This window comes from Anomaloglossus baeobatrachus, chromosome 5, assembly GCF_048569485.1.
Source record: "Anomaloglossus baeobatrachus isolate aAnoBae1 chromosome 5, aAnoBae1.hap1, whole genome shotgun sequence".
Taxonomy (NCBI): Eukaryota; Metazoa; Chordata; class Amphibia; order Anura; family Aromobatidae; genus Anomaloglossus; species Anomaloglossus baeobatrachus.
In genome coordinates this window covers 59,671,741-59,695,382 of record NC_134357.1, presented here as the reverse complement: position 1 = coordinate 59,695,382, position 23,642 = coordinate 59,671,741, and the positions used below count along the sequence as shown (strand labels likewise).

The following is a 23,642-nucleotide window of genomic DNA, read 5'->3' as shown; positions in this document are numbered from 1 at the left end:
TTTTTGTATGCTAGCCGGGTACAGCAGGCAGGTACGGGCTGCCCCCAACCCCCAGCTGCCTATTTGTACCCGGCTGAAAACCAAAAATATAGAGAAGCCCTTTTTTTTTTATTATTTCATGAATTTCATGAAATAATTTTAAAAAAAAAATGACGTGAGCTTCGGCTAATTTTTGTGTCCAGTCGCGGGTACAACTAGGCAGCTGGGGATTGGAATCCACAGTGCAGGGTGCCCATGCTTTCTGGGCACCCCCGCTGCGAATTGCAGTCCGCAGCCACCCCAGAAAATGGCGCTTTCATAGAAGCGCCATCTTCTGGCGCTGTATCCAACTCTTCCAGCTGCCCTGATGCCGGGTGGCTCGCTGGGTAATAATGGGGTTAGGGATAGCTGTATATTATCAGCTGGCCCTAAGCCCGAAATTCATGGTGTCACGCCAATATTAGGCATGGCCACCATGAATTTCTAGTAAAGATAAAAAAAACCACAACACACAGAAAAATATTTTTATTAGAAATAAAACACAACACAATTAGTGACTTCATCTTTATTGAAATAAAGAACCCCCCTCCGCAGTAATTCTGGGTCAGGGTCCCGCGCCGTCCAATCCGGATCCAATATCATCTGATCGGTTTGCTGGAAGGGAAAGCGATCAGATGATGTGTCAGGTTCAAGTGCCTGAATCACATCACACATCAGCTGATTGTATAAAAGCCGTTCATACAATCAGCAGATGCATCGGTGCAAAAAAAAAAATAAATAAATACTCACTTATGTGCTGATTACCGGCAGCTCCTAGAGCGAGTCTGATCCCGTCCGATCGCTGCAGGAGCTGCCGGTAATCAGGGATGAAGTCTCCTGACGCATCCGCTGATAGGTTAAACCGGCCGGCCGCTGGCGTCAGTGTCACCCCGAGACTTACGATCAGCTGATGCGTCAGGTGACTGAATCAAGTGATCCATCGCCAGGTCCTGCATCCTGCAGGCATACGTACCCGGGGAGACTGCACACACCCGGAGCGGCGGTACCGGGAGGAGGAGCTGGGAGCGGACATGGCACCGGGACCCTGAAGACAGGTGAGTATGACATTTTTTTTCTACTGTTCACTTTTGTTTTCGCAGCCGCTTCCACCTCCTGCCCGTACATGACGCCGCACGGCAGCTGACATACACAGGACGGGAGGTGGAAGCGGCGGTGACGGTACCGGGAGGATTCATGCTTCTGTGTTTACTGACAGAAGGAATCCTCTTCCTGTACATGTCACTTTACTACCCCCCTCCTGCGTTTATAGCTGCGTTTTTGGTCTTAGAAACGCACCAAAACGCACCTATTTGCGTTTCTCATTGCGTCTTTCAACATCCCATTGCACTCAATGGATGAAAAGCGCAGTGAAAAACGCGGGAATAATTGACATGCTGCGTTTTTGTGGCACCACAAAAACGCAGCTGAAAAAAAACGCTGTGTGCAGACAGCAAAAATGAAAACTCATAGACTTTGCTGGGGAAGCAAAGTCATGCAGTTTTCTGAGAAAAAAACGCACCCGAAAACTGCGCAAAAACGCCACGAAAAATGCACTGTGTGAACTTACCCTTAGTAGACTCCGGACGTCTGTGTGGCTCTCAGATCCACCTGCGATCTTCGGTGGATGCTTCCAGCAGGTATGCTTCACAGTGGTCCTCCTCTGATTCTGGCAAACACACTCATACATCAGATCGCACACACACACTTATATATGTATACACACACACATCTGGTCACACACAATCACACATCAGATTGCATTCCACCGCAGGTCCTTGCACTACGTCCCAGATTTCTCTGCTGGCCAGAAGCAATTGGCATCGATGTGACACAGTGTGTGTACGATCTGATGTGTGATTGTGTGTGTCATCTGATGTGTGCTTGTGTGTGTGTGTACAATCTGATGTTTTTGTGTGTGTACAATCTGATGTGTGTGTTAGTTTGTGTGTGTGCAATCTGATGTGTGTGGGTGTGCGATCTTATTGTGTGCAGGATCTGATGGGTGTGCGATCTCTTGTGTATGGGTGTGTGTTCTACTGCAGGTCCTACCGTTCGGGGTCTGGTAAGTATCATTGTGGGGTCTTCTTTCTCTCTTTTGCAGGTGTCTGCTTTCAATAATGAAGTGTCCTCCACAATTCTTTAACTGCATGGACACTTCATTATAGAACCAGAACTAGGGCTTATTTTTGGTGTAGTGCTTATATTAAAGCCTTACACCGAAAATGCTGAAAATTCCTGCTAGGGCATATTTTTTGGGGGAGGGCTTCGTTTTGGAAAAACAATGTAGCTAATGTGAAAGAAGCCTTTAGTTGCTTAGAGGTAACCTTGGGTCACTTTGTGACCTTATGGCCTACTATTCCAATTGCTCTTGGAATAATTTTTGTTGGTTGACTTCTCCTGAATGATTGTGGATGAATGAAGCACAAACTCTTTGGAGATGTATCCTTTTCCAGCCTGATAAGCATCAACAACTCTTCTTCTCTGGTCCTCAAAAATCTCATTTTTATTGCTATGACACACTTCTATAAATATGAATTGTGAAGATCACATTTTTATAGATCCATATTCTTTAAATAAAAATGGTTGCCCACTCACAACTCATGGTAATTTCATTTTCAAATTGTTAGCTAACTCTAGATTCCCATACTTATGCTACCCACAGACTTGTGATATTAGATCATTTTCCTCATTTACAAAATGACAGAGTCTAATATTTCCTCATTTGTTTAATTTGGTACTCTATAGCGGGCTTTACACGCTGCGATCATTTTCGCCTCCGTCGGTTGTGCGACACGGGCATATCGCTGCCCGTGTCGCACAACCTCGCTTACCCCCGTCACACGCACTTACCTGCCCTGCGACGTCGCTCTGGCCGGCGACCCGCCTCCTTCCTAAGGGGGCGGGTCGTGCGGCGTCACAGTGACGTCACACGGCAGGTGGCCAATAGAAGTGGAGGGGCGGAGATGAGTGGGACGTAAACATCCCGCCCACCTCCTTCCTTCCACATTGCCGATGGAGGCAGGTAAGGAGATGTTCCTCGCTCCTGCGGTGTCACACATAGCGATGTGTGCTGCTGCAGGAACGACGAACAACATCGCTAACATCCTGAAAACGATTTTTTGTTTCAGGACGACCTCTCCACGGCAAACAATTTTGCCCTCTTTTGCGATCGTTTAAGATCGCTCTTAAGTGTTACACGCTGCGATCTCGTTAATGACGCTGGATGTGCGTCACAAACAACGTGACAACGATATTGTAGAGTGTAAAGCCCGCTTATATCTATTCTTAAGACTTGTGTAAAAATCTGACGTATTTTTTGATCAAATTTATGGAAAAATATAGAAAATTTTCAATCACCATAGTATATTGTTTAACTTTACTTAAGGCCCCCTTCACACGTCCGTGAAAAACACGCACGTGTGTTACGGGCCGTTTTTTGGGTCCGTGTCCCGTTTTTGTGTCCGTTTTTATGGTCCGTGTGGCACCTGTGTGAATTGCGTATGCTAGCCGTGTTTGTGTGCAGAACGTCCGTGTGTGCGTGTGGAATTAACGTGTATGTGTACGTGGAATGTCCGTGTGGAATGTCCGTGTGTGTGATGCACAATGTCGTTTATAAATGTCGGCTGACAGCAGACAGAGTTGCGCGATGATAATGAACTCGGGTGAACTTCACCCGACTTCATCCTCATACCGCGGCTCTGTCTGTGTGCCGCGTACTGATTAGCGGTCACCTGTGAAGGATTCACAAGTGACCGCTAATCTCCCGAGTGACTGAAGTGTCCCCCCCTCTCTCATACTCACTGTTCCTCGATCCCCGGCGCCGCGCTGCACGGCATTCACACTGCTGCGGCGGCTTTTACTATTTTGAAAAAGCCGGCCGCTCATTAAACAATCTCCTATTCCCTGCTTTCCCCGCCCACCGGCGGCTGTGATTGGTTGCAGTGAGACACGCCCACCAGCTGTCACACTGCACCCAATCACAGCAGCCGGTGGGCGTGTCTATACTGTGCATTAAAATAAATAAATAAATAATTAAAAAAAACGGCATGCGGTCCCCCCCCATTTTAATACCAGCCAGATAAAGCCATACGGCTGAAGGCTGGTATTCTCAGGATGGGGAGCTCCACGTTATGGGGAGCCCCCCACCCTAACAATATCAGTCAGCAGCCGCCCAGAATTGCCGCATACATTATATGCGACAGTTCTGGGGCTGTACCCGGCTCTTCCCGATTTGCCCTGGTGCTTTGGCAAATCGGGGTAATAAGGAGTTATTGGCAGCCCATAGCTGCCAATAAGTCCTAGATTAATTATGTCAGGCGTCTATGAGACACCTTCCATGATTAATCTGTAAATTACAGTAAAAAAACACACACACACCAGAAAAAATCCTTTATTAGAAATAAAAAACACACACAAATTCCCTCATTACCAATTTATTAACCCCGACAAACCCTCCATGTCCGGCGTACTCCAGGATGGTCCAGCGTCGCATCCAGCGCTGCTGCATGGAGGTGACAGGAGCTGCAGAAGACACCGCCGCTCCGGTCACCTCCACGCAGCTAATGAGGTGAGTAGCGCGATCAGCTGCTGTCAGTCAGGTAACTCGCGGCCACCGCTGGATCTAGCGGTGGCCGCGGGTAACCTCAGTGACAGCAGCTGATCGCGCTACTCACCTCATTAGCTGCGTGGAGGTGACCGGAGCGGCGGTGTCTTCTGCTGCTCCTGTCACCTGCATGCAGCAGAGCTGGACGCGACGCTGGAGGTCCGTGGAGTACGCCGGACATGGAGGGTTTGTTGGGGTTAATAAATTGGTAATGAGGGAATTTGTGTGTGTTTTTTATTTCTAATAAAGGATTTTTCTGGTGTGTGTGTGTTTTTTTACTGCCACTTACAGATTAATCATGGAAGGTGTCTCATAGACGCCTGACATGATTAATCTAGGACTTATTGGCAGCTATGGGCTGCCAATAACTCCTTATTACCCCGATTTGCCAACGCACCAGGGTAAATCGGGAAGAGCCGGGTACAGCCCCAGAACTGTCGCATATAATGTATGCGGCAATTCTGGGCGGCTGCTGACTGATATTGTTAGGGTGGGCGGCTCCCCATAACGTGGAGCTCCCCATCCTGAGAATACCAGCCTTCAGCCGTATGGCTTTATCTGGCTGGTATTAAAATGGGGGGGGACCGCACGCCGTTTTTTTTAATTATTTATTTATTTATTTTAATGCACAGTATAGACACGCCCACCGGCTGCTGTGATTGGGTGCAGTGTGACAGCTGTCACTCAGCGTGGTGGGCGTGTCTCACTGCAACCAATCACAGCCGCCGGTGGGCGGGGAAAGCAGGGAATAGGAGATTGTTTAATGAGCGGCCGGCTTTTTCAAAATAGTAAAAGCCGCCGCAGCAGTGTGAATGCCGTGCAGCGCTGCGCCGGAGATCGGGGAACGGTAAGTATGAGAGAGGGCTGGAAACTGACCGACAGACTGTGAGAGAGGGACAGACAGACAGAGAGACCGACAGAGAGACAGAGAGACCGACCGACGGACTCAGGGAGATTGACCGACATACACAGAAATAGAAAGAATAGCCGACATCACTAGAAATAAAAACACCAAACGGACACGAACTATAGGTAGATGCATACGTGTTTACTAACGTGTGTGCACATACCCATAGACTTTCATTGTGTCCACGTGTGCGTGCTCCATGCAGATAACGGACATGCATCCGTGCAAAACGCATACACATACGGATCACGGACACGCACACACGGACATAATGAAATAACGGACGTGTGACCACAATCATAGATTAACATTGGTGCACGTTTGGCCGTGTCTCCGGTATATACGGAAACGGACCAAACACGCACGTGTTTCACGGACGTGTGAAGGGGGCCTTAGACAAATTTATGAAGAAAAAAAAGAAAATACATTCTTCCTTTATAATCCATCAGTAACTTGACAAAACAACAAATTAGATGATTTGATTTTTATTTGATCACCCTGAAAATGTACTAAATCTTATCACATAGTTATTTCTCTGGAAATGAATCACATACTAAGGATGAGCAAATTAAGTTTGTTTACAATTTTCCAACATTTGCAGATTCAAGAGAATCAGATTTCTGGGGAATTTTAATCTGCCACCTTTTTACTGGATTGTTTCGGGTCGTGAATGGGATAAGAAACATCCGTAAAATGTCACACTCACCCCAACTCCCTCCACTATCTCCTCTGCCGCTGCTCTTCTATGGTTTTCCACAGACTTACATTCATAGACTTACCTGAACACACATCCATTTACTATGTTTAGGGGTTGGGGGACCTCAGAACATAATCATTGGCATTATTTTAAAGAGGACCAACCACCATGATTTTCCTATATAAAGTAAAGCCAGTGCTATACTAGCGCTATCATGCGGATTCTATACATACCTTTAGTTGTGAGATCGGATGTATAGTTTCTGAAATATTGGCAAGTAAAGTCTGTGAAATACACTGTTATTTGATTGATAGCAGCTACAGAATATCTAATAGGTGGGTCGAGTTTGCTAGGTATTCCTACCCCTGTCTGTTACGAACCGGCGCCGCTATAGCCGCAAGCAGCCTGCAGCGGTTCGTGTTGCGCCCAGGCGCCGGCTGCCGTTCTTGGCCGTGCCTCGGGTCGTCCAGTTGGCTGTTCCTTCCACCACGTCTAAGTGTGGAGAGGCGGCTAATGCGCATGCGTGCGCCGATTTACCCCAGCTAGAGTTTAAGCCCGGTGTTTTGCCTAGTGAGCATGCTCAGCCTGATTGTGTTATGTCTGAGACTAAGTCCTCAGTTCAGGCTACTGAGCATGCTCCCACAATTAACCCTAACAGCCTCTTTGCACAGGTACTTGGACTTCGTGCTGTGTCTAAGTTCTGGGATGTGCCTACTGAGCATGCTCAAACTGATAGTCTGCTTTCTGAGCCTGTTGCTCAGGCTACTGGGCATGCTCAGGCACTTAGTGCACCAGAGGCTAGGTCCGGTAAGGACCTCACTAAGCATGTCCGTGAGGTGGCAGGCCCTGATAGGGCAGAGGGTGTCAGGTGTCCTGATGACGTGGCAACTCCGGACTGGCTCGCAGAGTCCCGCCCCTATGATCTGGCACCTCAGTATTGGTCGTCAGACGATGACTGGTGAAGTGTTTGGGGCGTGGCTGCCATGAGGTCATCAATGACATGCGGTTCCAGATAGGTCGCATGTGACGTTACTGATGACATGTCACTCTGCTATTGGACCTTGGTGGTTCCACCCTGGGTTTGGGGCGGACCCAGGTTATAAAAGGGGCTGGAGACAACATGGAGGTGCGCAGTCTTCACTTTTGCTCAGTCTGAGCACACCTCCATGTTAGAGCCTCATTGCGGCATAAGCCTATGTTGGGAAGCGGTAGGTAGGGTTAGGCGAACGGTGCCTGTCACGCCAAGATTCGTGGCTCAGCACATCAGGGTCAGGCGCCGTGCTTCCCTCCTGCCGTTCCAGTCTTGCTATAGCAGCCCAGTGGCGTTAACTGGGCTGCAGCTGCTGTGCTTCCTGTCCGATTGTGCCCCCTACGCACACGGACAACGCACCTGCTGCGCCACCTGTCTGATTGTGCCCCCTACGCACACGGACAATGCACCTGCTGCGCCACCTGTCCGATTGTGCCCCGTACGCACACGGACAACGCACCTTCTGCGCCACCTGTCCGGTTGTGCCCCCTACGCGCACGGACAGCGTACTCCAGGACCCCTGTGGAGTTAACAGGGTGTTCCTTATCCTCCTCGGCTTCCCGGTCAACGCTACTGGTGTACCCATCTGGCCTGACGTGTCCTACACACACGTGGCCAGTCGAGAGGTGGCCAGAAACACTAATCGGAGGACCGCTCGGCCTGACGTGTCCTACACACGTGGCCGACAGGGCGCTTTCGTGGCAGTCTTCCGGTCAACGCTACCTGGTTACCACCCGGCCTGACGTGTTTCCTGCACACGTGGTTGGTGTAGCGCTAGGTGCACCAAAACGCTAATCGGGTTGTCGTCCGGTCTGACGTGTCCCAACACACGTGACCGGTTCCCAGAGTTCCTGGGTTATCTCAGAGCCATTCAGCTCTATAGTCTCCGCCTAACCCTCAGGTGCCAGCAGCTCCTTTGTCATCTGGAGCACGGTGGGCCCCGACTGGCGATTAGGATATATACCCCCTGGTCCTAATCTGCCGGCCCCCCGTAACACTGTCTGCCTGCCTGTCCTTTCTCCCCTGTCTCTGTTATTACTAGGGGAGGAAGGTTGGAGGAAATTCAGGGGGGAAGAAGGACAGGCAGGCAGACAGGGGCGGGAATAACTAGCGAAACCCGACCCACCTATTAGATATTCTGTAGCTGCTATTAATCAAATAACAGTGCATTTCACAAACTTTACTTGCCTATATTTCAGAAACTATACATCCGATCTCACAACTAAAGGTATGTATAGAATCAGCATGATAGTGCCAGTACAGAACTAACTTTAGTTTATATATGAAATTCTTGGTGGTTGGTCCTCTTTAATAGTGAATTGGGTTTATTCGATTTCCATCAAATACATTTCCAGCCAAATTTGAATTTGGTCAAATTTGCTCATGTTTAGTGCACACCGTAAAATACAAACAAGACAATAGCAATAGGCTTTCTGAAATTACAAAACAAATTTAGGGTGGAATGGCTCCTTCTATACTGTTCCTATTAAATTTAGTTAACTCAAAATGAGTTGAATAAGATGACCAGCTTAGAAAAAACAAACAGTGCGTGATATATGCAGTAAAGTGTATAGTCACCTGTATTCTCCTCTGTTGTTGATTATCCTTTCCATTGGACAATAAGGGGCTCCAGTTTCCAGGACTATAATCTCAATTTGTTTGGATGTGATTCCATAAGACGAGTTTACTTGACATTCCCAAACACCTGAAGACTCCACATCAACACTGGGCAGGATGAGGTCACTGCAAAAAAATCACCGATACAAGTCAGAATTTTATCAAAAGTAGTTGAGGACATAGTTATAAGAGGGATTTTTTTGTTGCCCAATGGGTCCAAGTTTCATGTACAACCAGTCACCTAAATATAATCTATCAATCCTAGATCTGTCAATGAGAATGTATGGCTTGAAATGTATAGATGAGTAAGTCATCCCTTGGGTCTGGAAGAGTTAGCAGCCTCCTTGCTTAGTTTGAAGGCAATAAGCACCTCAATGTCCTGAAGTTCAAGCTGTTTCGGTGTTTGAATTAGTAGGCCACTATACAGCTGTTATTTGATCACTGTCTGGCCATATATTGTGTTTGGATCTCTTACACATACACTCATCTTTCTTTGTAGCACATAAACAAAAGCAGTAGCAGCATAGAGGATTTACAGGAGTACTGAGCGGTGTGGCTGTGCATCCAGCACTAAAGGGAAATACATTTGCTGAAAGCTGCGGCTCCATCAGCCGGTATCTGCTTGATCTTTCACTTTGCTTTTCCATCCTCTTCACCATCCTCTCTCCATAGAGTATGATAGGTGGTATAACTCTTCTTGCTACCAACAGCTTCACATTTAAGGTGCACCTGAAATGTGTAAATGTTGGTATCAAGCATGTTTTAGCTATGTCATCCGTTTGTATATAAATGAAGAAGATTACAAGTTTGTGGACCCGGATTCCTTTTCATTCTTTGTTAAACACGTCCAGAAGGGGCGGGGCCACAGCCAAAAGAAAAATGTTTTTTCCTGTTATCAGCTTTGTTGGCTGAGGCCCCGCCCCTTCTGGTCACATGGGTATGACCTCAGCACAGGTCCTGCGAGACAAAAATTAAATCGATTGTATAATACTTATGCTAATTCTAACAGGGGGAGGGAATAACTATGAAATATCCCCCCCAGATATTATCTGATCCTCAGCTGCTGTCACTCAAAAAGCTGAAATTATAAACTTTACTTTCTTGGATTGGAAAACCTAAACATCCGAGCTGACCACTACAGGTGTGTATAGAATCAGCCTAATAGTGCCAGTATAGCACTGGCTTTAGGTTATATACAAAAATCCTGGTGATTGGTTCCCTTTAAGGAAGATGTGAGTCCAGTGTTGGCCTAATGTGGGGGCCCTGTGAAGGAAGGGTGCTGCTCAGCTGGGAACACAGAAGATGAACGCAGCCTTAGGAAAAGGTTTTGAAAGGGATCACAGACTATTATTTGGACGCAGGTGTGTCCCTGCTGTTTTCCGCCCACATGTAAAGTGCAGCTGCCCAAAACCAATAAGGATGTAAAATATAAATCTAGCGCAATCACATGGAATATTAAAAAGTTGTCTTCTTTATTGATAGTTTTTCATAAAATCCAAAAGGTACATGCAGCATAAAAATAAAGGATGCCCAGGTCAGAGCGACGCGTTTCAACAAACTGTCTTAATCATGGTCTGAACCAAGACTGACCAAATCCTTCTTAAGGAAGGATTTGGTCAGTCTTGGTTCAGACCATGATTAAGACAGTTTGTTAATATTCCATGTGATTGCGCTGGATTTATATTTTATATCTATTTGGAGACTTCTGACCATCCGTGCGCTGTTCATCCACCACAGGACGATTATGGGACTGCAGCAGGCTTGGTGAGCTGATATTACCTATTTTTGCAATAAGGATGTACCTATGTATGAGATAGAAAAAAACATGAAGTGTGCGTCCTGCTGCCCTGTGTTCTGTGTTTTGACAAACAAAGACTTCTTGTTTTTATCACGATGTCTGGTGTCCTTATCATGAAGGCAAATGTCCTGGTGTTGTGCAGAATGAGACAGGACTGAATGTGAAAGTGATCATAGTGGCAACGTCAGCTTACGCACAAATCCAGAACTTTCACTTTGCTGTAATGTGCCAGGGTGCTCAATATACAACACTCGCCCCCATGGCTACCACCCTGTGCCATGTTACATTTGGCTTAGTCGTCAGGATGCGAGTGGCTCCCATGAAGAAAAAAGAGAGGACCCATGGTGTGTACAAGATGGCACCTGAAATTCAACTACCTACGATACTGTGGCGCCCCTGAGGCTTCCGTCGCCACAGGTCATTGCACCCCATCAGCGGTGTGATGCCCCATTCTGGGTGAGGAAGGGAGTGAACACCGGTCCCCTGGTAAATCCACACTACACCCATTGCTAGGAACACACTGGGACCAAGGATAGTGGCAGAAAACCTCCCATGCTGCATGCTGGGAGGGGTCGTAAGACCCATCCCTGCTCCCATAGGGTGGTAGCTTAGCAACCAGGGGGTGGGAAGAGCCAGCCGAGTGTAGAGCAGAGAGGAAGGTCAGAGTTTCAGTTGACCTCAGAGAGTGAGAGAGTGAGGAGCCAGCATGTAGTTGGAGAAGAAGAACGAGAGAAAGGAGGGAGGAGGAGGCCTGCTGGAGGCAGGCAAGGAGGAAAGAAAGAAAGAAAGAAGGAAAGAAAGCTCCAAGTCAGACAGGAGCAGAGAAACAGAAGGAGACGCTTCCTGGTGAAGATCCTGGGACCCAGAGGTCCAGGTGACACCACGTAGGAGACAGAAGGAGTCGCAGGACCACGGGCAGTCTGTATAGCTGTCGGGGAAGTTTAGAGCTACGGTGGCCTGTTCCACAATAACATCGGTGGAGGGATCAAGCTGCGACAGGGGACGGTCCCTAGAGACTGGAGGAGTGCAAAGATCATCTCCAAACAGTAAAAACCGAGGCCCAGGGAACGTTGTAGACTCCCCGGGCCAGAACCCATAGCAGAACTTCCAGAAAAGGGGTAATCAGCCGACAGGTGACCCCCCAGCCTGGAGGCTGTAGTGGAGGCCAAGCCAGGTTTATCCTACTAAAGGCAAGGCTAAGGAAGACAGCAGAAGAAAGAGACACTAAGAGAAGGGTACCGGCTTTCACTCTCAGAATCACCCAGAAACGGCGGAGGTCCCTGACAGTGGTCCCAGCAGCCCAAGGGTCCCTACAGCGCTGTGACAAGAAGTGTGAGTAAAGAACTTGAACTGCACCCTTGAAGTGGTCTCTGTTATTTCAGCTGCATTGACATTCACAAGCACCAACTGTGCCCCGGGCATTGCTCCACCTGTGGGGAGCAGTACCACCATTGCTGCCATAACATCATCCCGGTGGCCTCACACAGCAGCGGCGGCTTAATAGCCGCATACCACAGGTGGCGTCACGAACACAACTTTATTCATCGAGCCACATATACACCCACCAGGGCCATGGAGCCGGGCCCAGCCACCACTGACTACCACCGGACTAGTCCGGCCCGGCACCGGGTGTCCCATAGCCCTGGGGTGGGCGAGTCAACTTTGGCGTCACAAACAGGATTACGTGCCCGGTTCCACCGGGTACTGTGCGCCTGAAGAATTGTGAAATAGCCTGCGCTTCATTGTGAAAACTGCCGCCATTAGCGCTGCAAAGAGCGAGAAGAAGGGGGGCGTGCCAGAAGAAAGGGCGCGAAGAGAAGCCCCGCCCCCTTGGTCTTGGCAAAAAGAGCGCGAAGCGGTGCCCGCCATGGAAGGCGGAGGAAGAAGCAATGGCGACTAGACAAGCTGGCCGGCTGGCAGAAAGAGTTTAAAAGCCAGACCAGCAGATAAAGAAAATGTACCTTATCGCAAGCGGAGTGATGCCGGCCGTGATGGGCTGGGCGCCAGTCTGGTGCCAGATACTAGTGCAGCCTCCGGCCCTGCCTCCAAGAAGGGAAAGGGTGCAGCCGAGTGGCGTGGTCGAGCACCCGAGCAGTGTTCCAGTCAGCATTCCCCAGGTCGGCAGCATGGCGGAGGAGCTGCAGCAAAGTGCACCAGGGACCGGAAGAATGGATCCTGAGCTGAACTTGCTCCGGGAGGAGATGCGAATCCTGGCCCGGAGGCTGAGCAACGTGGAAGTAGAGGCGGCCGGCAGAGAGAAACACCGCTGGTGCCGGAGGGCCTGGGTCAGTGGATGGATGCCGCGGAGCAGCAGCAGGGTGAGCAAAATGAACCCCCGACCCGTCCGGACCCATGGCCCCGCCAAACGCCATCGCCTAGCCCCTTCCCCGACCCACTGGCCTTACCCGCCAGCCCCGCTGACGCCCGGTGGGGCACCGGAGGCCTGCCGGAGACCCCCGCAGACGGCGCCTGGAGTGGGGTGGACCCCGAACAGTTAGCCCTACCGAGTCCCCCTGTGAGCCTCCTGGGAATGACATCCCCGGGAGTGAATTGGGATGCAGCGCCCATTGAAAGTGGGGGACTTCAGCAGCCATTGCGCCCCCGGGAGACTCCCCTAGCAACCGAGCTGACATGCCGGAGACTGGTGGTGGAGTACCAGAGGGAGCGGGAGGTCCGGGAGGAGAAGCGGAAGGCCAAAGAAGCCGCTAATCTGGCCTCCAAGGAACAGGTCAGGAAGGCCCTGAAGGGATCTGAGGGCCCAGTGAGACAGGGCCTAGTAGTCGACTTCTGTCAAAATGGCGGCTGGGGCTTCATCAGGGAGCCCGGTCTGGGCAAGGACGTATTTGTGGCTCGACGCGACATTGAGGAGCACCTGCCCAGAGGTCACCCGGGGAGAGATGCTAAATCGGGTGATGTTGTGGAGTACACACGGCTGATGGGGAGCCGTGGCTGGTATGCGCTGCATGTGCGTATCCTAAGGGAAGAAGCGGCCCCAGAAGAACCAGAGTGGCGCCGCACGATGCAAGGGCACAGCATCTCCCCTAGTAGCAGCACTACCTCAAGGCAGGCCCAAGCCGCAGAACTGAGCAGCGGGCCTGCAACAGCCACGCAAGAAACACAGACCCGAATCTCCATAGCTTGTGTGATGCAAGGAGCACGGCCAAAGCAGGGCCCCAAAGACCACAGTAACAGCCCCCTGCAGACGAGCAGCCCTCTGCAGCAATGCCGTATGGCACCAGCAAGCAGCCCCACTCCAATCCAGGCGGTAGAGCAGCGCCGAAGGTCAGGGACCAGCGCCCAGGGAACCCAGACGATGATCTCGTCGGCATACCTGCTGCCAGGAGCAATGCCGGAGTGGGACCCCCGCATCTACCCTGTTACATCTCGTGGCTCTCCTGAGGCAAGGACTGAGGCAGTCTCCCATTCCTTGCCTGCCACGAGCACTCCTGCTCAGCAGCGCCGAAGGTCTGCCAGACTGCGCAGTGTGCAGGAGATACCTTCTCAGAGAGGCAGCAGAAGGGTGACACCTAGTGGTTCTCCTGTTACAAGGAGTGAAGCGGTCTCCCATTCCTGGCCTGCCGCAGACTCTCCTGCTCAGCGGCCCCGAAGGTCTGCGAGGCTGCGCAATGTGCAGAGGTTTACTGCTCAGGGAAGCAGTGAGATTCCCGTTATCTCTGCACATTGTGAGACCGAGGATCCCGCCTCTATTTCCCAGAGGCAGGAGGGTGAGCATGTGCAATGCGTGGTGGGTCCTGATTCGCTCACTGACGTCACACGGCTTGATGACAAGGCTGGTGACGTGGTGAATCCTGACTGGCCAGGCTGGGACGTCGTGGACCCTGATTGGGTCAAGTCCGTCATCTCCGCCTCGCGCCCGCCCTCGGGTGGAGCTGCACCTCCTTAAAAGCTCCCCCTGCCATCATGGCGGCGCGTGACCGTCCTTCTATGTTTGGATGTCTGGCAGCGTGCTGCCACGCCACTGCTCAGGCATTACTGTCTCTTGTGGGCTTGGCCCTTGCTGCTCCGGCAGTACCTCGTTTGCAGGCCGTGTTCCTGCCTTGCTGCTCCGGCAGTACCCCCGTCAACAGGCCGTGTTCCTGTCCCAGGTGAGCTCCTCAAGTCTCCATTGGACTCACCTGGTTATTGAAAGCACACGTGCGTGGGCACCTCTGTGCTACCCTCGTGCCATATTCTCGTGACTTCCACTGGCACACGTGCGTGGGCACCTCTGTGCTTCCCTGTGCAACAGGTACACCGAGCCGTGAGATCTGTGCCATACAATCCTCAGGGGTTAGGGCAGATCAGTGTACATAGATCGTCTGTGACATTCCAGACGATCGCTAGCAGCAACCCGCTCACTCTTCACCCACCATAGCGGCGGTCCCTTACACCGCTCAGTGGACCTTGACCGGCGGAAGCAGTCCATTTCCCATCTTGGCACGCTTCCCCGGGTCCCCCTCGTAACATTACGGTCGCGCCAAAGGTCTGGCTATGGCTGAAGAGCAGCAGCAGTTGCTGCGTTATGTGCAGCAGTTGGAGTCACGATTGGCAGCAGTGGAGCAGTCTTCCTCCGATAAGACTACTCTGACGACAGTCGCCACCCAGGCGGCTACCCAGGCTGTGCTATTGGGCGGAAGGTCTCCTCGCCTTGCGCTTCCAGAGCGCTTTAGCGGCAACAGCTCTGAGTGCCGTGGGTTTATAAACCAGGTTACCACCTACTTAGAGCTGTCCGCGACTCTTTACGCTACCAAGAAGGCGAAGGTAGCCTTCGTCCAGTCCCTGCTCACAGGGAGAGCGCTGAAGTGGTCCACGCCGTTGTGGGAGCGCGGAGATCGTGTGGTGAATAACTTAGCAGCTTATCTTGGGGCCATGAGAATGGTGTTCCTCGGGCCTCAAGTCACCCACGATTCCGCGCTGCGCCTCCTATGACTTCGGCAAGGGTCTGCTTCAGTCGGGGACTTTGCTGTACACTTTAGGACACTGGCCGCAGAGCTGGACTGGCCGGATAAGGTCCTTGTCCCTGTGTTTTGGGAGGGCCTGGCAGGGTTTGTCAAAGACGCACTGGCCACACGTGAGGTGCCTGCCACTTTAGAGTCCTTGATTCAGGTTGCCTCTCGCATAGACATCCGCCAGGCGGAGCGAAGGCTCGAGGTCTCTTCAGCACCCACGTCTTCTCGGCCTAAAAAGCGTCTGACTCCCATCTTCCATCAGACAGGTCCCCCAGCCAGTCCTGTAGGCGACTCCGTGGAGTCAATGGAAGTGTCCAAGGTGGTCTCCTCTGCCCCAGGTTCTCGGTCTTGTGTCATCTGCTTTTCCTGTGGGCAGAGGGGACACATAGCTACCCTATGTCCCAAACCGTCGGGAAAAGACAGCGTCTAGTTTCTATCAGAGGGGGGACTCTAGACGCTACTTCTCCCTCTAGGTTGACTATCAGCGCCCAGTTGCAGTTCGGCACTACTCTCTTCTCTGCCCTGGCTTGCTTGGACTCAGGCGCTGAAGGCAATTTCATCTCGACCTCCCTGGCAACCCGATACTCAGTTCCCCTGGTTCTGTTGCCCAAGCCACTCAGGGTCCGGGTAGTCGACGGGTCCATACTACTCGATCCTATCACCCAGATCACCATCCCTCTCAGGATGGATGTACCACCGGGACACCATGAGCAGGTGTCCTTCCTGGTGCTTCCAGGGGGGACGGATGAGATCCTACTGGGGCTTCCCTGGTTGAGACAGCATGCTCCTATACTCAACTGGGCAACAGGGGAGATCTCATCCTGGGCAGGATCCTGTAGAGAGCACCTTGTGACTACCGAACCACCCGCTATCATTAGGTTGGTTAGGTCCTCAGGGAATACTAAGGGGCCGGGTTTACCGACACCTTATGAGGCCTACAGGGATGTCTTTTCCAAAAGGGCCGCAGATACTCTTCCTCCCCACCGGCCATATGATTGCCGAATAGACCTGAAGCCAGGCTCCGAGCCCCCTAGGGGCAGAGTGTATCCACTCTCTGCTCCAGAGACGGAGGCTATGTCCAAATATATTCAGGACAGCCTGGCGAAGGGGTTCATTCGCAAGTCTATTTCACCGGCTGGTGCAGGGTTCTTTTTTGTGCAGAAGAAGGAAGGGGATCTGCGCCCCTGTATCGATTACAGGGGATTAAATGCAATCACAATCAAGAACAAATACCCTTTGCCCCTCATTACTGAGCTATTTGATCGATTCCGCGGGGCAAAGGTCTTCACAAAGCTGGATCTACGCGGGGCGTATAATCTAGTGCGAGTCCGAAAGGGCGATGAGTGGAAGACCGCCTTTAACACCAGGGACGGTCACTACGAGTATCTAGTAATGCCCTTCGGACTCTGCAATGCCCCCGCCGTATTTCAAGACTTTGTGAATGACATTTTCCGGGATTTGTATCTTTCCTTGGTTGCATACCTGGATGACATTCTTATCTTCTCCCCCGATCTTACCACCCATCGGAGGGATGTCATCCGAGTACTTAAGAGGCTCCGCACCCATTCGTTATATGCTAAGCTGGAAAAGTGCGTTTTTGAACAGGAATCCTTGCCGTTCCTGGGGTACATAGTGTCCAGTCAGGGGTTAGCAATGGATCCGGGGAAGTTGGAGACAGTGATGAACTGGCCTGAGCCCCGCTCGCTGAAGGCGATCCAGCGATTCTTGGGGTTTATCAATTATTATCGCCAGTTCATTCCCAACTTCTCGACGGTGGCAGCACCCATCATTGCCCTTACCCGCAAGGGCGCTAATCCCAAAGCATGGACACGGGAAACGGTAGAGGCATTTCACACTCTCAAAACTCACTTCTCCAGAGCTCCCATCCTTAATCGTCCAGACATCTCCAAACCCTTCCTACTGGAGGTAGACGCCTCTTCGGTCGGTGCAGGTGCAGTCCTGTACCAGAAAAACGAACGAGGAAGGAAACATCCGTGTTTCTTTTTCTCCAAGACCTTTTCTCCGGCCGAGAGGAACTACTCCATAGGGGATAGGGAGTTACTGGCGATGAAACTAGCATTCCAGGAATGCATCTCCTGGAGGGTGCGAAGCATCCATTTGAGGTTTTTTCTGACCACAAAAACCTCACATACCTCCAGACAGCACAACGCCTGAACCCAAGGCAGGCCCGTTGGTCTTTATTCTTCTCCCGGTTCCGCTTTATTATCCGCCACCTGGCCGGTGAGAAGAACGTACGGGCCGATGCCTTGTCACGTTGTATGGTTGTGTTGGAGGAGGACGAGGAGGAGCCTCGTCTTATACTACCCCCGGACAGCTTGAGGATGGTCACTCCCACTTCTTTGGACCAGGTGCCACCTGGCAAAACCCTCGTTCCCCCTGAACTACGGAACGAGGTGCTATCGTGGGCCCATGCCTCCAAGGTCGGGGGTCACTTCGGGGTCAAAAGGACCAGAGACCTGGTGACCAGGCATTATTGGTGGCCGAGACTACCCCAGGACATACAGGAATATGTGGGAGCCTGTATGTCGTGTGCTCGGAATAAGCCGTCCCGGCAGAGACTGGCAGGTCTTCTTCACCCACTGCCAGTGCCGGATCGTCCCTGGGAAGTGGTAGGGATGGACTTCCTGGGAGATCTGCCCAAGTCAGCAGGGCACAGGGTCGTATGGGTCATCACGGACCACTTCTCTAAAATGGTCCACTTGGTGCCTCTCCCACAACTCCCGACGTCACGTGCTCTCACCACCTTGTTCATTCGGCATGTATTTAGGTTGCATGGCATGCCTGACAAGGTGGTGAGCGACCGGGGTCCCCAGTTCGCGTCTCGCTTCTGGAGAAAGCTCTGTAAGCTCCTGCAGATAGAGCTGAACATCTCCTCCGCATACCATCCCGAGACCAATGGACTAGTGGAGAGGACTAATCAGACCTTGGTAACTTACCTCCGCCATTTTATATCCGCGCACCACGACAACTGGGCTAACCTCCTTCCTTGGGCCGAATTTGCCATTAACAATTCGGTCCATGAATCCTCTGGCCAGACTCCGTTCCTACTCAATAACGGACAACATCCCAGAATCCCGGTTCCCATGCCCATTACGTCACCCGATACTAGAGTGGAGGATTGGGCGACCAAGGCCCGGGAGATCTGGGATGACACCCAAGAGGCTCTTAAAAGGGCCAAAGACCGGATGGTGACAACGGCTGATGTTCGCCGCCGCCCTGCACCATCCTTCGCCCCTGGTGACCTAGTATGGCTGTCCTCTAAGAATATTAACCTACGGGTACAGGCAGCCAAATTCGCCCCTAGGTATCTGGGTCCGTTTAAAGTACTACAGCAGGTAAACCCAGTGGCATATCGACTCCAGCTCCCTCCACGCTGGGCTATAGCCAACACCTTTCACGTGTCCCTCCTGAAACCCGTACGACTTAATAAATTCTCGGGGTCCCTGCCGGCTCAAACCGACTCCCCGTCCGACGACCCTGAGGTGGCAAAACTTGTGGAGACAAAAGTCATACAGGGCAAGAGGTACTACCTCATGGAGTGGGCCGGCCGTGGTCCGGAGCATAGATCCTGGGAGTTGGAGGATCATATCCGCGCCCCGGGTTTGATAGTTTGATAGCGGCCTTCGAGCACGGACAGGGGGGGGGGCCTAGACGGGGGGGTAATGTTACATCTCGTGGCTCTCCTGAGGCAAGGACTGAGGCAGTCTCCCATTCCTTGCCTGCCACGAGCACTCCTGCTCAGCAGCGCCGAAGGTCTGCCAGACTGCGCAGTGTGCAGGAGATACCTTCTCAGAGAGGCAGCAGAAGGGTGACACCTAGTGGTTCTCCTGTTACAAGGAGTGAAGCGGTCTCCCCTTCCTGGCCTGCCGCAGACTCTCCTGCTCAGCGGCCCCGAAGGTCTGCGAGGCTGCGCAATGTGCAGAGGTTTACTGCTCAGGGAAGCAGTGAGATTCCCGTTATCTCTGCACATTGTGAGACCGAGGATCCCGCCTCTATTTCCCAGAGGCAAGAGGGTGAGCATGTGCAATGCGTGGTGGGTCCTGATTCGCTCACTGACGTCACACGGCTTGATGACAAGGCTGGTGACGTGGTGAATCCTGACTGGCCAGGCTGGGACGTCGTGGACCCTGATTGGGTCAAGTCCGTCATCTCCGCCTCGCGCCCGCCCTCGGGTGGAGCTGCACCTCCTTAAAAGCTCCCCCTGCCATCATGGCGGCACGCGACCGTCCTATGTTTGGATGTCTGGCAGCGTGCTGCCACGCCACTGCTCAGGCATTACTGTCTCTTGTGGGCTTGGCCCTTGCTGCTCCGGCAGTACCTCGTTTGCAGGCCGTGTTCCTGCCTTGCTGCTCCGGCAGTACCCCCGTCAACAGGCCGTGTTCCTGTCCCAGGTGAGCTCCTCAAGTCTCCATTGGACTCACCTGGTTATTGAAAGCACACGTGCGTGGGCACCTCTGTGCTACCCTCGTGCCATATTCTCGTGACTTCCACTGGCACACGTGCGTGGGCACCTCTGTGCTTCCCCGTGCAACAGGTACACCGAGCCGTGAGATCTGTGCCATACAACCCTCAGGGGTTAGGGCAGATCGGTGTACATAGATCGTCTGTGACATTCCAGACGATCGCTAGCAGCAACCCGCTCACTCTTCACCCACCATAGCGGCGGTCCCTTACACCGCACAGTGGACCTTGACCGGCGGAAGCAGTCCATTTCCTATCTTGGCACGCTTCCCCGGGTCCCCCTCGTAACATACCCTCGTGAGTAAGGATGAAGAGATGCTGAACTGTATATAGCCCCTGTCTGCCCCTCATTCTTTGTGAAGATGTCCCTTATGTGCTGCCCTAATGTTCTTTTCGAAGATGACACGCTTTCCTGCTGTACTGCCCCTCATGCTTTTCGAAGATGTCACCCCCATGTTTATATGTACCGGGCCACGGAACTGGAATGTGGTCCCCGGTGAATGTTTTTGTGTCATGTCTTACCAGGCCACTGGACTTAGTGGCTGGTATGTTGTTTATGTGTCTTACGTTTGAAATGAAGCTGAACGAACTGTCGGGCTACTGGACTTGTTGTAGCCGAAAATGTATATAGTTGCACCCGTTGTGCCCCCTACCAGAATTATGGGGGATGTGCCCAAACTGTGCAATAGACTGAAAGTGCACACTTAGATGTTTCTTTATAAGAAGTTTGCAACGTTCAAGTGCCTATGCCTCCCATAAAGGGAAGAAATGTTTTATTGTTTTATGTTATGCATAACAAAAATGTTTTTGCAGTTTCTCTCACATGTTTTGTTGTCTTTTCAGCCCGAGGACGTGCTGGGATTCGCTGTGGGGGAGTGTGGCGCCCCTGAGGCTTCCGTCGCCACAGGTCATTGCACCCCATCAGCGGTGTGATGCCCCATTCTGGATGAGGAAGGGAGTGAACACCGGTCCCCTGGTAAATCCACACTACACCCATTGCTAGGAACACACTGGGACCAAGGATAGTGGCAGAAAACCTCCCATGCTGCATGCTGGGAGGCTTCGTAAGACCCATCCCTGCTCCCATAGGGTGGTAGCTTAGCAACCAGGGGGTGGGAAGAGCCAGCCGAGTGTAGAGCAGAGAGGAAGGTCTGAGTTTCAGTTGACCTCAGAGAGTGAGAGAGTGAGGAGCCAGCATGTAGTTGAAGAAGAAGAACGAGAGAAAGGAGGGAGGAGGAGGCCTGCTGGAGGCAGGCAAGGAGGAAAGAAAGAAAGAAAGAAGGAAAGAAAGCTCCAAGTCAGACAGGAGCAGAGAAACAGAAGGAGACGCTTCCTGGTGAAGATCCTGGGACCCAGAGGTCCAGGTGACACCACGTAGGAGACAGAAGGAGTCGCAGGACCACGGGCAGTCTGTATAGCTGTCGGGGCAGTTTAGAGCTACGGTGGCCTGTTCCACAATAACATCGGTGGAGGGATCAAGCTGCGACAGGGGACGGTCCCTAGAGACTGGAGGAGTGCAAAGATCATCTCCAAACAGTAAAAACCGAGGCCCAGGGAACGTTGTAGACTCCCCGGGCCAGAACTCATAGCAGAACTTCCAGAAAAGGGGTAATCAGCCGACAGGTGACCCCCCAGCCTGGAGGCTGTAGTGGAGGCCAAGCCAGGTTTATCCTACTAAAGGCAAGGCTAAGGAAGACAGCAGAAGAAAGAGACACTAAGAGAAGGGTACCGGCTTTCACTCTCAGAATCACCCAGAAACGGCGGAGGTCCCTGACAGTGGTCCCAGCAGTCCAAGGGTCCCTACAGCGCTGTGACAAGAAGTGTGAGTAAAGAACTTGAACTGCACCCTTGAAGTGGTCTCTGTTATTTCAGCTGCATTGACATTCACAAGCACCAACTGTGCCCTGGGCATTGCTCCACCTGTGGGGAGCAGTACCACCATTGCTGCCATAACATCATCCCGGTGGCCTCACACAGCAGCGGCGGCTTAATAGCCGCATACCACAGGTGGCGTCACGAACACAACATTATTCATCGAGCCACATATTGAACTGACACCCACCAGGGCCACGGAGCCGGGCCCAGCCACCACTGACTACCACCGGACTAGTCCGGCCCGGCACTGGGTGTCCCATAGCCCTGGGGTGGGCGAGTCAATACCAGACAACAACATGGATCCTAAGATGGTGACAGCTTGTGGTCTGAGGTGAGGAAGATCGGCCCATCGTGGGAGTGGTCGGTGACTGAAATCACAGAAATATGCTAAGCCCACTAGAGCGTTGGCCAGGAAGAGGGTATGTGCTGTAGCCAGGATCCAGCTAAGGAGGAAAGGTGCTCTCCGGAAGAGGGCATGATTCAAAGTAAAGTGCCATGGCTAACACCTTGTGCCACATTACAGCATATCTAAAAAGGTTCGTAGAGCCTCTGTTAGGAGTCTCAACGCAGAAAATAGCCAGATATCCCTCCGGGAAGGGCCTAGCCAAGGAGTGGCTCTTTTTAGGAGACCACCATAACCACCATATTAAGTGGCCCTTTTAGTCAATATCCAGCTCTTGACGAGTTTAAAGATATGACAAGGGAAATACCAAGGCCAGGTATCCATCCACAGACAGCTGTTTCGGGGTGTTGCCCCTCATCAGTGTAAAGCAAGACAAAACATTCACTGATCTCGGGGAGACCAGCCAGAGAAGACATTGCTGGCAGCCAGTGAAGACGCTCAACACAGTGAAATCCTAGGTGCATTGCCCCTTGGGAAGTATGCAAATCAATAAAAGGTCCGTGGAGCCTCTGTTTGGAGTCTCAACACAGAAAATAGCCAGATATCTGCAGGATCTCCAGAATGTACAGTATCTTTATCTAGAGCCCCAAGACTAGAGAGCTAGCAGCCCAATAGGCCATCGCATGTACTTACCATGATTTTAGAAGCTATGTGTCATGGGTGTATCCCACTCTGGAGAGATCTCTGGTGAGTCTGGGACCAGAAGGTCATATCGCCTTAATATGCACAGGTCTGCAGCTTATATTTGAGTGAAACAACTTTTATTTTGGTGCTGTAGAGGTTAAGGACTCTTTCCTATCTCACTATTCTTTGTAGCCTTAATCTCGTTGCAATTCTTTTAATGTGTTTATCTCTAAGAGCTACAGATATCTTCTACCATCCATCGGTTATTTCATAGATTAGAAGCAAAATATACTATATATATATATATATATATATATATATATATATATATATATATCACATTTAGCATAGTAACTCTTAAGCACAATACACATCAGTGAGAGCTACAAATACAGATTGTGCTAACAAAGAAAGAACTTCCAGATAATTTCAACTTCAATTTGTTTTTTTCTAAAAATGGCAGGCGGACAAGCCTTAAATATAGGGGCCCATTGTGTAATCCTGTCAAGCAGAAAATAGATGAACATCAAGAAAACAATTGTAAGACGTCAGTTATAAGAAGGAGAAATAATTGTGTCAATGCACCAGCTGAAAGAGTTTTCTGCTTTTTAACGCCACTGTGTTCAGCCTCTGTTCAGT

General features: G+C 51.4%; 1 protein-coding gene across 2 annotated transcripts in view; it reads right to left on the bottom strand.

Annotated features, from left to right (window-relative positions):
* The window catches only part of ADGRA1 (adhesion G protein-coupled receptor A1), a 1,087,584-nt gene that overhangs the window by 773,795 nt on the left and 290,147 nt on the right, over positions 1–23,642 (bottom strand). For both annotated transcript variants that reach the window (XM_075348547.1, XM_075348548.1), the window contains exon 8: positions 8,834–8,998. In XM_075348547.1, the coding sequence (XP_075204662.1) occupies positions 8,834–8,998 (165 nt within the window). The remainder of the gene's footprint in view (positions 1–8,833; positions 8,999–23,642) is intronic.